This window comes from Phasianus colchicus, chromosome Z (assembly GCF_987193195.1).
Source record: "Phasianus colchicus chromosome Z, bPhaCol1.hap1.1, whole genome shotgun sequence".
NCBI lineage: Eukaryota > Metazoa > Chordata > Aves > Galliformes > Phasianidae > Phasianus > Phasianus colchicus.
This window is the reverse complement of record NC_143476.1, coordinates 36,827,296-36,842,112: the sequence shown is the minus strand read 5'-3', so window position 1 is coordinate 36,842,112 and position 14,817 is coordinate 36,827,296. Positions and strand designations below refer to the sequence as shown.

General features: G+C 38.3%; 1 protein-coding gene across 4 annotated transcripts in view; it reads left to right on the top strand.

Moving 5' to 3' along the window:
• The window catches only part of SVEP1 (sushi, von Willebrand factor type A, EGF and pentraxin domain containing 1), a 122,647-nt gene that overhangs the window by 12,274 nt on the left and 95,556 nt on the right, over positions 1-14,817 (top strand). For 3 of the 4 annotated variants that reach the window (XM_090132326.1, XM_031608351.2, XM_090132327.1), the window contains exons 2-3: positions 8,228-8,483; positions 9,605-9,781. In XM_090132326.1, coding sequence (XP_089988452.1) covers positions 8,228-8,483; positions 9,605-9,781 — 433 coding nt within the window. Of the gene's footprint in view, positions 1-2,778; positions 3,020-8,227; positions 8,484-9,604; positions 9,782-14,817 lie in introns of those variants that run through there. The other variant, XM_090132328.1, reaches the window with a different exon arrangement.

The following is a 14,817-nucleotide window of genomic DNA, read 5'->3' as shown; positions in this document are numbered from 1 at the left end:
TGAAGTACTTGTTACTGAAGTAAAAGTCAGTGTAATGCAAGACTAGACCATCTCAGCATTGCTGCATTTTAAGTATCTATTATTTTTGTTGGTTATTTTCTTCCTTTTAGTTGCAGTACTGTTTAAATACACAGATTCATTCTTTAGGCATGTCTTTTCCCTGAATTCTGAATGCAGTTCCTGCTAGGTGAATATTCAGAGAAAATTCCACAAATAATTGCTTACATATAAGTAACAGCTCATTTTCTGGAGTTTATGTAGCAGTGCAGGAGAAAGTGATGAAAGGCACGATTGGAAAGCAAAATCTCATGGAGCATTTTTAGTTATTGTCTTGAAAAGGACAAGAAAACCTAAAGAGAGGATAAAATCTGAGTGGAACAGTGGAAGTAGCAGTGGACAATGACCAAAAGAGATGGTGGAGAAAGAAGGCATTTGTAGCTTTAGAGAGGAAGCATAGGAGATATACCAGTTCTTCTGTGTACAGGGATAACATATAGGCAATGATACAGGGAACAATATTCATGGTCTCCTTAGCTCTGCAATATTCCTGTGAATTTACCAACCTTCTTGGGATTTCCCAGGATTTGCTGATAAGATACCTCAACTCCATCAACAGAGTCAACCTCAGTACTGATTTTTTTTTTTCCCCCTTTCAGAATATTCATTTAGATAAAGTTTTATTGCCAAGCTTTGACTTTTTGCCTGCAAGAAGAATGAGAGCAGAGGAATCTTAAAACTCTGAGTGAGCTTCACAGAAGGATTTTTGCATTGCCATTTCCCTTTGTGAATGGCATGCAGATCCCCTTCTGAACCCATCCCTTAGAAATTAAGACATAGTGTATTTGAAATTATAAATTATCACATCTGTGCAGTACTTTGTATAGCAAAACATAATTTATTCATTTTAATATAAATGTGTTAGTGACTTTGTTATTTTGAAGTTAGCAATACTATTAACTGGATGTTATTTATTTTGTAGTGAATAAATGATCCTCTGGGAAAAAAAAGTCATCTAGTTCTATTGAGAACTCTTCCCGTGGCTTGTAACTTCTCTGTAATTCCTAGGGTGATAGCACATTTATTGTAAGTGGTTTACTGGTACAGCAGAGATAAATGGCTCAGTAACGGAGGGCTTTCTTTTTCACTGCTGAGGTACAGTGATGGATCTTCCTGGCTTACAATGTGTAACATTCACTTTGTAGGCCTTACGTTATTCCCTACATGGTGTACAAAGAGCAGTGTAGTTAATGCTTGGATAATGTGATTTTGAAAGCTAGGTTCCAACTTAAACCTTTTAAGGCAAGCTTCTCCTGGCAGGGATACTGGGGCTGACTGATGCTAGCAGTTAGCAATGGCTTATTCTGTGGAGTGAGACAGATTGACCCATTTCAGTTTGTTTCCCTGTAGACTGATATATGAATTGCAAATTCTCTACGGTCAAAATCCTCTTTAAAAGACAGATACTGAATAAGGACAGGGATTAGGCACAAGATCAAATGTTTATGGATTAGATGCAGAACATGTAATTGAGGCAGTAACAAAGAACCTTGACACTCTCATTGCTGTGGCACTTCAATGGCTGACAGGTCTGTGGTTGATGAGCATGGATGCTGCTCATCCCATGATTGTGTATAACAAACTTTATACCAATATTAGAAGCACAGAAGTTGGAGTTTTAGATATTTTTGTGACTGTATTGCTGAGAGTTTAATTTTGCAATGGAGTAGTGAATTTCTAGAGCAGAATTTTGTACGATAACTTACTATTGCACAAGACTTCATTTTTTTAATTTTAAGGGCTGTTACTGGCACAGAGGAAATGTCAAGTCTGCCAGCTATTTGTACACACTAAGCACAGACTGAATGCAATACAGATGGTTATAATGCTAATGTGAAAAGAATGTTTTATATGAGGTCTGCAAGAACTGCTGAAACTGACTGATCAGTCCTGTGAGGAAAGTATAGATGGGCAAGCAGGTAGTAAAACAGTCAAAAAGGCTGATAGAAAAGTGGCCCAATTAATTACTTTGCAATTATCAAGACCATTGTTTTTGTTTGTTTGCACTTATCCCTTATTGATTTATAGTCATGATCCAATGGGCCATGCTCTCAATTAAACTGGTCATCAGCACTTTATTTTCATTTTATGGCTGGTGCTTAGTTTTGTTTGATGTTAAAATCAGAAGCATATGTGGATCTTCATACAGGAGAAGTAGGTTTTTGGGGTCCTTTTAACTTTCCAGTACTGTTCAGTGGGTTCTTAAGTTTTACTTATTGAAGAACCTTAAAATTTATGAAAGGATGTTGGCAAGAAAAAAACAAAAGGGCAGCCTTATGTAGATACCATCCATGAAGTTGATGAGGACTGGCTAAATACATGACATCATTTTTGTGTGTGCTTGCAAGTTGAGGGCTTAAGTGAACAGACGTTTTAAAACAGTCAAAATTTCTAGGGGAAAAAAATGGCTTTCAGAAGGACTTTCTGGAGAGGAAAGGTGTTTTGGAGTAGAGGAAAGTGAGCTGAGGTTGAAGAAAGCAAAAAAATCACAGAATCATAGAATGCCTCGAGTTGAAAGGGACACAGAAGGACCATGGGGTCCAACCCCCGGCTCCACACAACACCATCCTCCGGGGCACAGCCTTTCCCTGACCCCCTGACCATCCCCTGGCACTGCTCCTACGAGAGTTGCAGCCACCATGAGGCCTCCCCTCAGCTCCTCTGCTCTGGGCTGAGTAAACCAAGGGGCCGCAGCTGCTCCTTGCACCTCTTGTTCTCCAGACACTTCTCCAGCTCTGCAGCCCTTCTTGCCACACAAATAAAGAGAGACGGAGCGGAGTGATGCAGCTCTGTGGTGACTGCATAATGCTATGACTTTTAAGAAGTTTTGTGACACCAAGCTGTTATTTGGGTTGTTAGCTACTGTGGGTGGTGACATGTTCTTTGTGCCACTGTACTTTCACAGAAAGTAGCAAAACACTAACTGGGCCACCAGACATATACAAGTGATATAAAAATAGATGTACGTATCTTTCCCCCCCCCCCCCCCTTTAACTGTTGGATGTTTCTTTCTCTTGTTCTTTTCTTCTACTCAGTTGTACATCAGGGATTACGTGTCTGGAGTTACAGCTGCAGCAAATGAGGGCCAAGCTGTTCAGTGGCCTTGATTTGATTTCTAGGCTCAATGTGTAGCAATCTTATCTGTCTGTCAGTTCCTACTTTTGGTTCCTCTGATTACATCTGTTGGTGCCTACATGTTTGAGTAGCTCAGGTACCAGCAGAATGGCTTCACTCCCCCTTGCCTACCAGCTCTATTTGTGGTTGCCTGTGACAGAATTGCTGCCCCAGACAAGGAGTTGCCCTTTCAGATGTGAAGAGCAGAAGAGCTATTGATTTCTTCCTGTATCCCAGACTCATATAGCTAAAGAACATTTTCCCCTCAAAATGAGTATTTTCCCAAAACTACCCATTTAATGACTTTCATATTTTGAAGGGGGCTTTGGTAGGCTGTTGCTCATGGGACCTACAGCCAGGGAACATTTCTTGGTCTTCTGGAAAGACACAGAATATTTGTGTATTTTTCAAGCAGTTTCCAGAAGTTCTGGTTTTGTGGAGCAGAGATTCTTGTTAATTTTCTGATAAAAAAAATTAAGTAGTCCTTTCTGAGATGTGTGTTGCTTTGTCTAGAATACTTAGAGTCTAGCAGCTAGCTTGTTTACTGACAATGCTGACACGTCTCTGAATTTGTGAAAAGTATGGAGATTTGGTTGCTCCCTATTATGAGCATGACTTGGTTAAAAAAAAGAATGCCATGTGTAATGCTGTCCACTACTTACATATGCAGAGTTCCTGCACTTTTGTCCTATGCACAGAAAGAAACAGTGCTGAAAAGGCATTGATGAAATTGCAAAGACAGGTCCTGCCAAAACAAGGTCCTGTTCAACAAGGCCAAGCGCAAGATGCTTGCACTTGGGCCAAGGCAATCCCAGGTATTTATACAAACTGGGAAAAGATCTCCCTGAGAGCAGCCCTGCAGAGAAGGACTTGGGCATCCTGGTGGATGGAAATCTGGACATGAGGCAGCAGAGTGTGCATGCAGTCCGGAAGGCCAACTGTGTTCTGGGCTGCATTAAAAAAGGGGTCAGAAGGGAGAGGAAAGTGATTGTCCCCCTCTACTCAGCTCTTGTGAGGCCCCATCTGCAGTACTGCATCCAGGCCTGGGGCTCCCAGTACAAGAAAGATGCAGAGCTCTTGGAATGGAGGAGGGCCACTGAGATGATCAAAGGGCTGGAGCACCTCTCCTATAGGGAGAGGTTGAAGGAACTGGGCTTGTTTAGCTTGAAGAAGAGAAGTCTCCGGTGAGACCTCATTGTGGACTTGCAGTACTTGAAAGGAGCATATAAACAGGAGGGGCTCTTTCCATGGGTAGATCATGAAAGGACAAGGGGCAATGGTTTTAAACTGAGAGAGGAGCTTCAGGTTAGATTTTAGGAGGAAATTTTTCACCCAAAGGGTGGTGACACACTGGAACAGGTTGCCCAAGAAGGTTATGGATGCCCCATCCTTGGAGGGTTCTGGGCAGCCTGGTCTGGTGCTTGGCAACCCTGCACACAGCAGGGAGGTTAAAACAAGATGATCATTGTGGTCCTTTTCAACAGAGGCCATTCTGTGATTCTACGAAAATGAAGCTTTTTTCCCCCTTTGGTATATGTTCCAACATAATCATGAGATGAATTGATATTCTGCTAGAACAAGATGCTTGCGAGTGGGATCTACGAAGAATTGCACTGGCAGTCTCCAGAATGTCCCTTAACCCTCTGAAAGTAGTGTTTTTTAAGTCAGTCCACCAGTTTCAGATTATGGAGTGTTTTGATTTGTTTTTTTGGTTTTTTTTCAAGGTCTGGTAGAAGACTACCTTTTTATCATGTGACTTGCAGATAGAAAATTAATTCTGCTCAGAAGCAGTACAGTTGCAAAAAAAAACCCAAGAAAATGCAGTTGGAACATATGTTGTTCCTCATCATGTTTTCAAAAATAAAAGCCATTTTTACTGAAACAAACATTTTACTTGAGGCAAACATCCTGGGTGGAAAATTTCAGCCTGAATAGTTAACAGATTGATGGAAGAATTAAGTTGCTTACATTCTGGTTTAAAATAGCATGGTTAATAGTAAAAAAGTTAATTATACTTGTTAACTGACAAATAACACAACATTCTCAACCTACGATTCTGCTTATTTCAGATCATCTACTTTAAAACACATATTAAAATGAGGCATTTATATTTTTTCTTACTATTTATCTTCATATTGTTTTTTCCTCCATCTTTATCTTCCCAATCCTTTTCATTCTGGCTTTTTACTTTATTCTGATTTTCCGATTATAACTTAAACAATATGGAGAACAGAGGATTTGGTTTGCAAAGGATTTTGTCTGCAAGAGAATTTGGTTTCATTCCCCCTAGGTTTTATGTACCATCAATAGAAGAATCCAGCCCAGCTGCAGCATTTTCTTGGTACTGTTTCAGACCTCAGGCCAATGGTTTCTGTTTTGACTTATGGTGCATGTTGTTATTCTGTCTTTGAAATCCAACTGAAATCAAGGAATTGCCAAATCAAAATCAAATTGTTCTGAAATTTAGCCGGACTTAGTGAAAAAGGTTGTAAAGTCTCAGCAGGTTGTTTGGACTGACGTAGCTTGTGATCTAAAATCCAAACAGGTTTTATTTTATAAGTCTGACTTTCAGAATTTGTTATGAATCCTAACTCTGGTTCATGCCTGCTTTTGGAATTTGTAAGAGTTGCTTATATGCACTTACCACTCATCATATATGATGACGTGATTTTTGGAATCTACTATCAGTATCATTGGAAGGTCTGTCATATGTCATGTATTTTATCACAGCGTAGTGCAGTCTTACTGAAATAAACTAGTAATATACATGCTACCAATTTGAAAATCTTTTCTCCATAAATTTATGTTCACAGAAAAAGGAGAAAATGCACCTTCAGAATCACCTGCTTTATGGCCACAGACATTCACCGAGAGGAGATCGGTGATGGTCTCATATTTACTTACTCTCTGAAAGTCTGTGGGTGACTACAAGACTGGTAATTCCATCGGGTGATTTCTGGTTCACAGCACATTAGCATAGTGTTCTTGAAGATGCTCTGCCTGTTGTCAAAAAATAAATACAATAAGAGAGTAATTACCATTAGTGCAGTCTCAGACTGGAAGGATGAATTGAGCAGCAGGAACAAATGTAGAGTTCTGCTGGGGTTAAAATAGCCAACAATCTTAACTGCTTGCTGGGGAAAGATTAGCAATAAATCAGAGGTGGACTATAGAGTTTAGTGGATCAAACATAAAATACCATGAAAATATATCAGATCATATTTGTTACCTCATGCTCGAAGGCAAAACAAAAATATACCACCAATGGAAAAGTAGTCACCATTGTGGGAGGTACAGATGGAAGGACTTTGGTCTTTTAGGTGCAAGCACTTTGCACAGAATAAAGCAAATTAAGGGTTTTCTTAGTCACATGTGTTTCTCTCTCTTTAACAGATTAGCTTGTTAACCTTTGATTTAATATTCAACTGCTGAAGATATGATGCCGTAGGAAACTCTAGTGATTACTGTCACTTCACAGGTTTTGTTTTCTATCAGTAAAATTGTAGTTACTGCAGGCTCAAGTTTCCTCGTAGTTTTGCTGGCAGTGGAGACTCCAGCATGCCTCGAGGGGCATGCTGAAGGTGCCTTTAGGGATGTAACCCATCTTGTCAGTCTTTTGAAGTAAATATACCAAAATTCTTTCCTTTTTATTCACAATTTATTAGCCTGACAATGACTTGAGAACATGTTTCTAACCAGTCCTATATTCTTGTCTCTTTCTGAAACTTCTCTACATAGAGGTAGGCTTATGAAGCCTCATCAGGTATAGATGAATTTTTGCATTCTGCATCATGTATCCAAGGCACTTTATTTTCAGGACTATTGTTCCCATTGATATGACTTTGGTTTCACTACCTTTTCCTTCTTACCCATGTACGTGTGTGCACATGCTCTGTGACACGTTCTCTGTTGATGTATCTACGCTGTTAAATTGCTTGTGGGCTTACTGGGTATAAATCAGCCTCTTCTATCTGCTTTGTATAGGAGGAGAATCACACAGTCACTATTTGTCTTCCAGAAATTCAGTGGATTTCAGTTTTTAAAAAAGGAAATGGTAGAGGGAAAGTGGGAAGGAGTATGTAGAGAGACAAAATTTCCAGTGGAAGCTTTAGCCACTGACAGGTTATTCATGTGAAAAGTTGCTGTTGTGTGTAAGAGATCTTTCCAAGATCTGTGTATATATACATAGAGAGAGAGAGAGAGAGAGAGAGAGAGAGAGATACACACATACACACATATATATCTATACATGTATATCTATATATAGAGATATAGAGATATATATGTGTTTATATGCTTTTGACCAATTCTTCTACTACTGTTGATATGTTGATCCCTACATTTTTTTCTAATATATTGGTGGCTTTTTTGAGTGAAATAATCCTTATTGAAAACAATTTTTTTTTCTCTTATTTGTCCCTTACAAACTGTAAAGGATTTGTCCATAGTTCGCATACTGAAAGCTACAATAATGAGAGTGCGTATGCCACCATTTGCAGTATACCTTCATGGTATGGTTTGATGAGTTTTTCACTTCCCTGTGTGGCAAAACTAGCAAGCTTGGAACCAAGTGGCTTTCATGTGTTGAACAGAAAGACACTGACCAGCTTGCCAGCTGGTATGCATTCATGTCATACCCATGGCACTGAGATGGTTGGTAGCATTTGAACTTTTGTCCTCAGAGTCTCACACTAGATTCTCAATATATCCATTCAAACTTCAGACTGAACCAAATTGCTAAAAGGCTGATCAGGCTTGGTTTTGTCTGATGCATGGTTGACTTGACCAATCAATGTGAAAGTGTCTCATTTCAGATCGTGTCATGATTTCACAGTTGTGATAGGGCAGACTTTGTCCATCTGAAGTGTGAGTGTTTAACATTGTCTAACCACAATACTGTTTGTAGATGATTTTTCTTTGCTGTGATGAGTAGTCTGCAAAGATTTAAACTAGCTGTGCAAGCTAAGTGAAAGGAGCTGAATTATTAGGAAAGCAGTATTCAAATCAGTGGCTGCTAACACTTTTCTGAGGTGTGCCATTTCATTTTCTCTTTTAGCAAATACTGCGACATGCCCGTGGGAATTCCACGAAGGTGATATTTCTCATTACTGATGGATATTCCAATGGTGGAGACCCAAGACCAATTGCTGCATCCTTGCGTGAATTTGGAGTGGAGATCTTCACCTTTGGGATATGGCAGGGGAATATCCGAGAACTGAATGACATGGCTTCCCATCCAAAAGAAGATCATTGTTACCTTCTTCACAGTTTTACCGAGTTTGAAGCTCTGGCACGCAGGGCTCTTCATGAAGGTACTAACTTCAGAAGTCCTACAGATAACATAGAGCTAAATATAAAGATCTCCAGTACTGCCTTGTAACATTTCATTACTATACTATTTCATGTAGTATAGATTTCTTTTTTTTTTATCTCTAACTTTCAAGTAAAGATGCTCATTCCTCAGGCAAAATGATGAACTATTAATTTAACTAACTAACCTAAATTATCTTCACTGGTATATCTGTACTTCCATCCTACTCTTTATTTTGTCCAAGGAAGAAGAGACTATGGTCTTGGCCTACTGTGACTTTTGTTTGACTAGCTGAACCTTGTAGGTAGCTACACAGTTGTCAAAAAGAGACCTTCAGTCCATACCTTACCATTAGCCTGTCCAGTTTAATGTTTTACACACCAATGAAAGCTTGCTTGTTGAGAAAAAAATCTAGATTCCTATGTATAATGGTAAATATGATCTGTTTTTATCAGTAACACTGGAAAGGGCAAGAGATAGAAAGCAAATTTGAACTGGACATTTATCCTTTTTTGATCTACTTTATTCTGAAAAAGCCTTTATGAAAAACAGAAGTTTACTAAGTGAAAACACAAATAGACCTTTGCATGAAAGCCAGTGCTGCTTGAATAGTAGATGCATCAGACTAGCTGCTGTATTTATTTGCTGTATTTACTTTTAAAAAGAATGCTACTTTTACTTAAGTAGTGTTCTTTACCGTTATTCTGTTTGTTCCAGTTAAATTGTTTTTTGTGAATGCATGAAAGGAAAGATTTATTCTTTTTTATATGACCAGTGAGTTGTACATTCCATGACCAAATACTCTCCTTATGCCAGTGAGGGCACCCATCAAACTCAGGAGAAGCTGTCTCAGCAGCTTCTGTATGGAGCAAGACTGTCTTCTCACAGTGTTAGAATCAAGTCAAGACAAGTGAGAAAACTTGAGACTCTCTGCACCATTGGTTTCAGTGGCATTTTTCCATAGTAAGAACAAGTTTTTCTTATACTGTGCAGTGGTATATTTCATGCTACCATCACTAGAGCTTAGAACTTTTTGCAGAAACATTATACTAATTACATAATATGATACTCTTAGGGGATTTGAGGTTGGACTTTTTAATTAATAAATTGATATTGTTTCAGACCTGCCCTCTGGTAGTTATATCCAAGAAGATATATCACACTGTTCATATCTCTGTGAAGCGAATGAGAACTGCTGTGACATCATGGCAAGCTGTAAATGTGGCACTCACACTGGCCAGTTTGAGTGCATTTGTGAAAAAGGATACTATGGGAAAGGACTACAGCATGAATGCACGGGTGAGTCTTGTGTCTCTGTTCTTGGGTTTCTCTCTGTCCCTGGGTACTTGGCTAATCCAGGCTAGGGAGATTTGCGTTTTTTGGAGTTGCAACTATAAACCTGAATTAGAATGCGTTTGTTGCTTTTGGGTTGCATTTAACTGCTTCTGGCTAAAGATAAAGATGAGTTGTGGTTGTCAAACTCAACCACTGTTTCCCCTGAGCAGCAGCCAAAAGAGATGCACAGAGAACATAAGAGTAGGGCAGGTGTTCTGACACAGTATAACACCCCTTAAAATGGTAAACAGCAGAAGTTTGTGACTTCAGATTCACTGAGTCTGAGATTGTATCTGCTGCATTTAGGAGCTCCTGGTACATATTTTCAGGCATAAATTTTACTGATTACTTTCTGAGCTTGCTTAGGCATTTCGTATATGAAGAGGGTCTGGCTATACGGATCTTTGCAGAATAAATCCTTAGTGAATGCTACAGTCTGTTAAACATCTTTTAATTCTGTTATATCAAAGCTAATTTACTAAAGAGGAAGAAGGCATTTCGGTCATTAAGTAGAAGTTTGCCATCACAGTTTGCTAAGATTGTTCTTATTACTGCTTTTGGAGCAGTCCTCTTAATAATATTCATTCAAAGTCTACAGTTGATGTAAACCTGCAGTTTACAGGTCTTTACTGTGTTTTACAGTAAAAACTTGGAGGGAAAAAAATATAGAAGTCTGGCTCTCTGAATTCCCTGTGAAGTTGTTCAAAGCAAAAATGAAAGGCTGTTTTACTAGACAAGAGACTTCGGGCTTTGGGTTTCTTTTTTTCATTTTATTAATTGACACGATTTCCTGGGGAATGCAGTGGAAAGCTGAGCCACTGGTTTTCAGTGTAGTTGTGTTTCAGCTCAGTGGCATACTGGATGTCTTTATTTAATAAGAATATAGATAAACAGATAAATAACATGTTTCAATACAGATCTTCCTTTTACAGATGTTCATGAATTCAGTTGAAAGTCTTCAAACAATCAAGATAAACTGATGAAATACATATTCACATATTGAAGTGATTATAAGTGAAGGGAAGCTTGCTTTGTAGGAAAATATATGCAGGTTTTCTCCAACTGCTGATTTTTATGGAACAAAAATGTCAAAACTAAACATATCTCAACTCTCTTTGTTTCATGAGTGGATAGAAGGAATAAAATAATTCTCAACTAGGAATGAAACACCATTCATAGCATTCTCGTTTTTGTCCTCATAATCTCATTTGCACTCTTCATGCATAATCACTATTCTCATCAGATGTTTCCTTATGATATGCAAGCCATTTGGTCGATGGATCATGGTTGTATGGCTGTTTATGGGGTCTGTGCTGGTTTATTGAATGCAATTTCTTTGCATGTAGGGGGTCTCTTGATGTAACTAGCAGGATTTGCTAGCTGTCCTTAAAGGATAGTCACAGGCAGGTTTGTGACTAGGAACTGAAAAATGCCTTTAGCAGATGGTTTAATGGAGACTGTGATGGCTGTTTTTCTGTACTAAGAGTAATAATGCAGTGGGGGAATCAAGATTATACCTAAGCACAAAGGTATTGTCTGCCACCAGTGCAAGAAATAAATGAGATACTACAGTGTTTGCATTGGGAAGTTTATCAGTTATAGTATACTGTTTGTTGATTATCGTATCTTGGGATAATTTACCTTGTGCCTTTGGGGCATCTTTCCTTTGATTGTATGAAAAGAAAAGTAAATAAATATACAGGACTTGATAGGATTTTGCTTGTAAGGTGAGCAGAGGGATGTAGTAGGGTCACTGAGATACTGGATCTGAATGTTATTTTATGCCAGTGGCAGAGCTTGCTTGTGTCTTCACTTAACTTTTAGCAAAGATACAGTACTGCATTTTATTTATTTCCAGGCATTATTCAATTTTTTTAAATAAAATCTAATTTTCATCTTTATTTTTCTTCTGGAATACTAGTCTATTTCTTTCACCATGGTTTGAATGCCCTAGTAACCTACAGAACAAAATAAACTCAGAATTTCTGTGTCTATCCATGGCTTGTATTATTGAAGATTGTTTTGAGCTATTCCTGAAAATTGGAAGACTGACATTCTAGAGTTAATGCTACTTTTCCCATGTGAAAGGAACTTCTGATCATTTGAGCTTATATTCTGAGTGTCGTCAAAAATGTTAGGAAGTCTGACTTCTTTGATTGAGTATTTGACCACTGCAGAGAAAAGCTTCACTTTGACATAATCATCAGTTGTTTGTAAAGTGAATTTTTAAAAAGGAGTTGATGTTAGATACGCCACAAATAAACTGATAATTGCGGCCATGTGCTGTATATGTGAAGGTAAGGAAAGATGCATACATATTGTTTATGGAGAATTTGACCTGAATAACTGTTCAAGCCTGTTCTTTTAAATGTGTCTGCTCAATTCAGATGGAATCATAGAATCACAGAATCATTGAAGTTAAAAAAGACCTCTGAGTTCATCTAGTCCTGCTGTCCATTTACCACCAGTATTGCCCACTAAACTATGTTCCTTAGTATCACATGTACACACTTCTTGAACACTTCCAGGGACAATGACTCAACCACTTCCTTGGGCAGCCTATTCCTTCTAGTGCCCGACCACTTTCAGAGAATTTTTTCCTTACATACAACCTGAATTTTCCCTGTCGCAACTTGAGGCCATTCCCCCTCATCTTCTCCCTGTTGCCTAAGAAGCCAAAACCCACCTTGCTACAACCTTTATTCAAGTTCTAGAGTGCAGTAAGTTCTCCCCTGAGCATCTTCTCAGATCCTGGTTCCCTTAGCTGTTCCTCATAAGACTTGTGTTCTAGAATCCTCACCAACTTCATGGGCTTTCTCTCAACACACTCTCAGGCCTTGGTGACTTTCTTATAGTAAGGGGCCCTAAACTTAACACAGTATTTGGGAGCAGCCTCACCATAGCTGAGTGCAAATCATCTTTGAGGCAGAAACAAAAAGCAATGTGTTCTTTAAAGGGAAAAGAACGTATTTTGAAATCTTCTGTTCTGAAAAGGGTTCCAACCTATTTATTTTTTTGCATTTCCAAGCTAAGGATTGCTGTGGATTTGCAAGGGACAAGGAATCTTAATGTCTCTTAACTTTTCTTCATTATATAATGTGAGAGTTTACATAGACAGTGTATATTTTAATTGGACTGCATTTAGCTTTTGATGGGTTAATCATGTAGGTACCATACTAGCCCATGTTTACTTAATGCAGTAATGATTTTTAAATAGGAAATCGTTCTTCCGCAGTCTGTTCCTGTTGGTATTTTGGTTATTTTTTATTTTCTTTGTGCCCTTGTGCTTTTGCCTCTTGCCATTTTGAAGTTATTTATGATTTTAAATGTGAGACACCAAGATAACTGTGCACAAATCATAACTCTACTTGACTTTCCTAATTACCTGAGAACACCCTCTAGAAATCTTTCATACAGTAAAATAGTAGCCACTTGTTTTGTGCTGAAGAGCAGAAATTGGCTTCAGTGTATCCATCCTGTTCTTTGTAATATTGTTGATAATGTGCCACAAAAAGTAGAACAGACTAACTCTTCTCCGCTTAATAAGAAAAAAGACAAAAGCCTTTTGGCGCACATGAGGAGCCTCATACAGCCATGGATGTTTGTGACAATTAGGAGAAAAGAAGGGAGGCAGGGGAAGAGTTGGGGCAGTAACATAACCAGTACCAGTTATTGTAGAGTATATAAATAACTTTTATTCATTAAGCCTTTTTTTTCTCTTTCCTTTCCTTCATTACAAATGTTCAGTTTCAAGCTAGATACAGCCAAAGAAAGATACTGAGGTCACCAAAGATAAATCCATGACTTTCACTGTCTAAGGTGTTTTTTCCCATTCCATCAATAAAAAGGTGAGCTGTTAAAGGCAACTACTTTTTCCACGGAAAGCTAAATCAAATGTCCAGATCTCGCATCTTCACTGTTGTAGAAAGGTAAGTAATAGGTCTTTTCCACAGCTTTTTTCCCCATTTTCTTTTTTTCAGAGAAAGAGTTTTTTTTCTGGCAAATGGGATGTTAGATCAGATGACTTTGTAGAGTTATGATGGGGGAACTAAAGCCCATGGTACTTATCTCATCTTTTACCTCCTAATTAGAAGCACAGTTATCAGGAAAGGTTTCTTTCATCAAACACATGGACACAATTTTTGCAACACAATATATACATGACGACGACGTACAGTTGGCAGGGCAGAACAATTAATTGAAGTACTTACAGTCTATGCTAGCTGTTTCATCTTTATTTTGGGTCTGCTACTTGTATATGGCTATTGAATTGTAGAATTTCATTGTTTGTATAAATGCTGTCAAAGCTTTGCAGTTTTTATGAGTATGTAGCGGTATCAATTATCATTGCATAGCCATCAGGCCTACAGTTTTGCTTTCATAACAGTGCATCGATTAGATCTGTGAGGAGCCTTTTCAGTGGAAAGTGAAGTCATATAAACACCAAACATTTTCTCTGAAAAGAGTGGAAAAATTTGAAGGAACGTAATTTCAGCAAGGCAGGGTGTAGGGGATTATATTTTGGGTTTTATGGTTTCTTGGATTTTAGACCCAATTTTCATCTGAGCTTTTTTCTCCATGAGATGTCCAGGATTTTTTTTCTTTTGAGAATACAAAGCAAAATCTGATGATAATGTGTTGTACAGCTTCTTAAGTTAAACAAAACAAAACAAAAAAACAGTTTTGTGTTTTATATATTACTAGCAGTGCTTTACTTAGTGAGACAGGAAGACCTGTAATTCCACTGGTGACTGGAAAGGCCTAGTCACTGCCAAACTTCTGTTCAGCTGTTATGCATCCTTCTGTTTCACAGACGCTTCTACCTACTTGAAAGCTGGGTCTCCATATCACATTTTGAGAAGTGTTTCTTTAGCTACGAGATCCTGGCTGGATGAAGTTTTGTCAACCGTTTTGAATTAGTCACACTGTATTTGGAAACTTGCTTTAAGATTACAGGATATTTCCAAACCATTAGACATCTGCACTCAACATCACAGCAT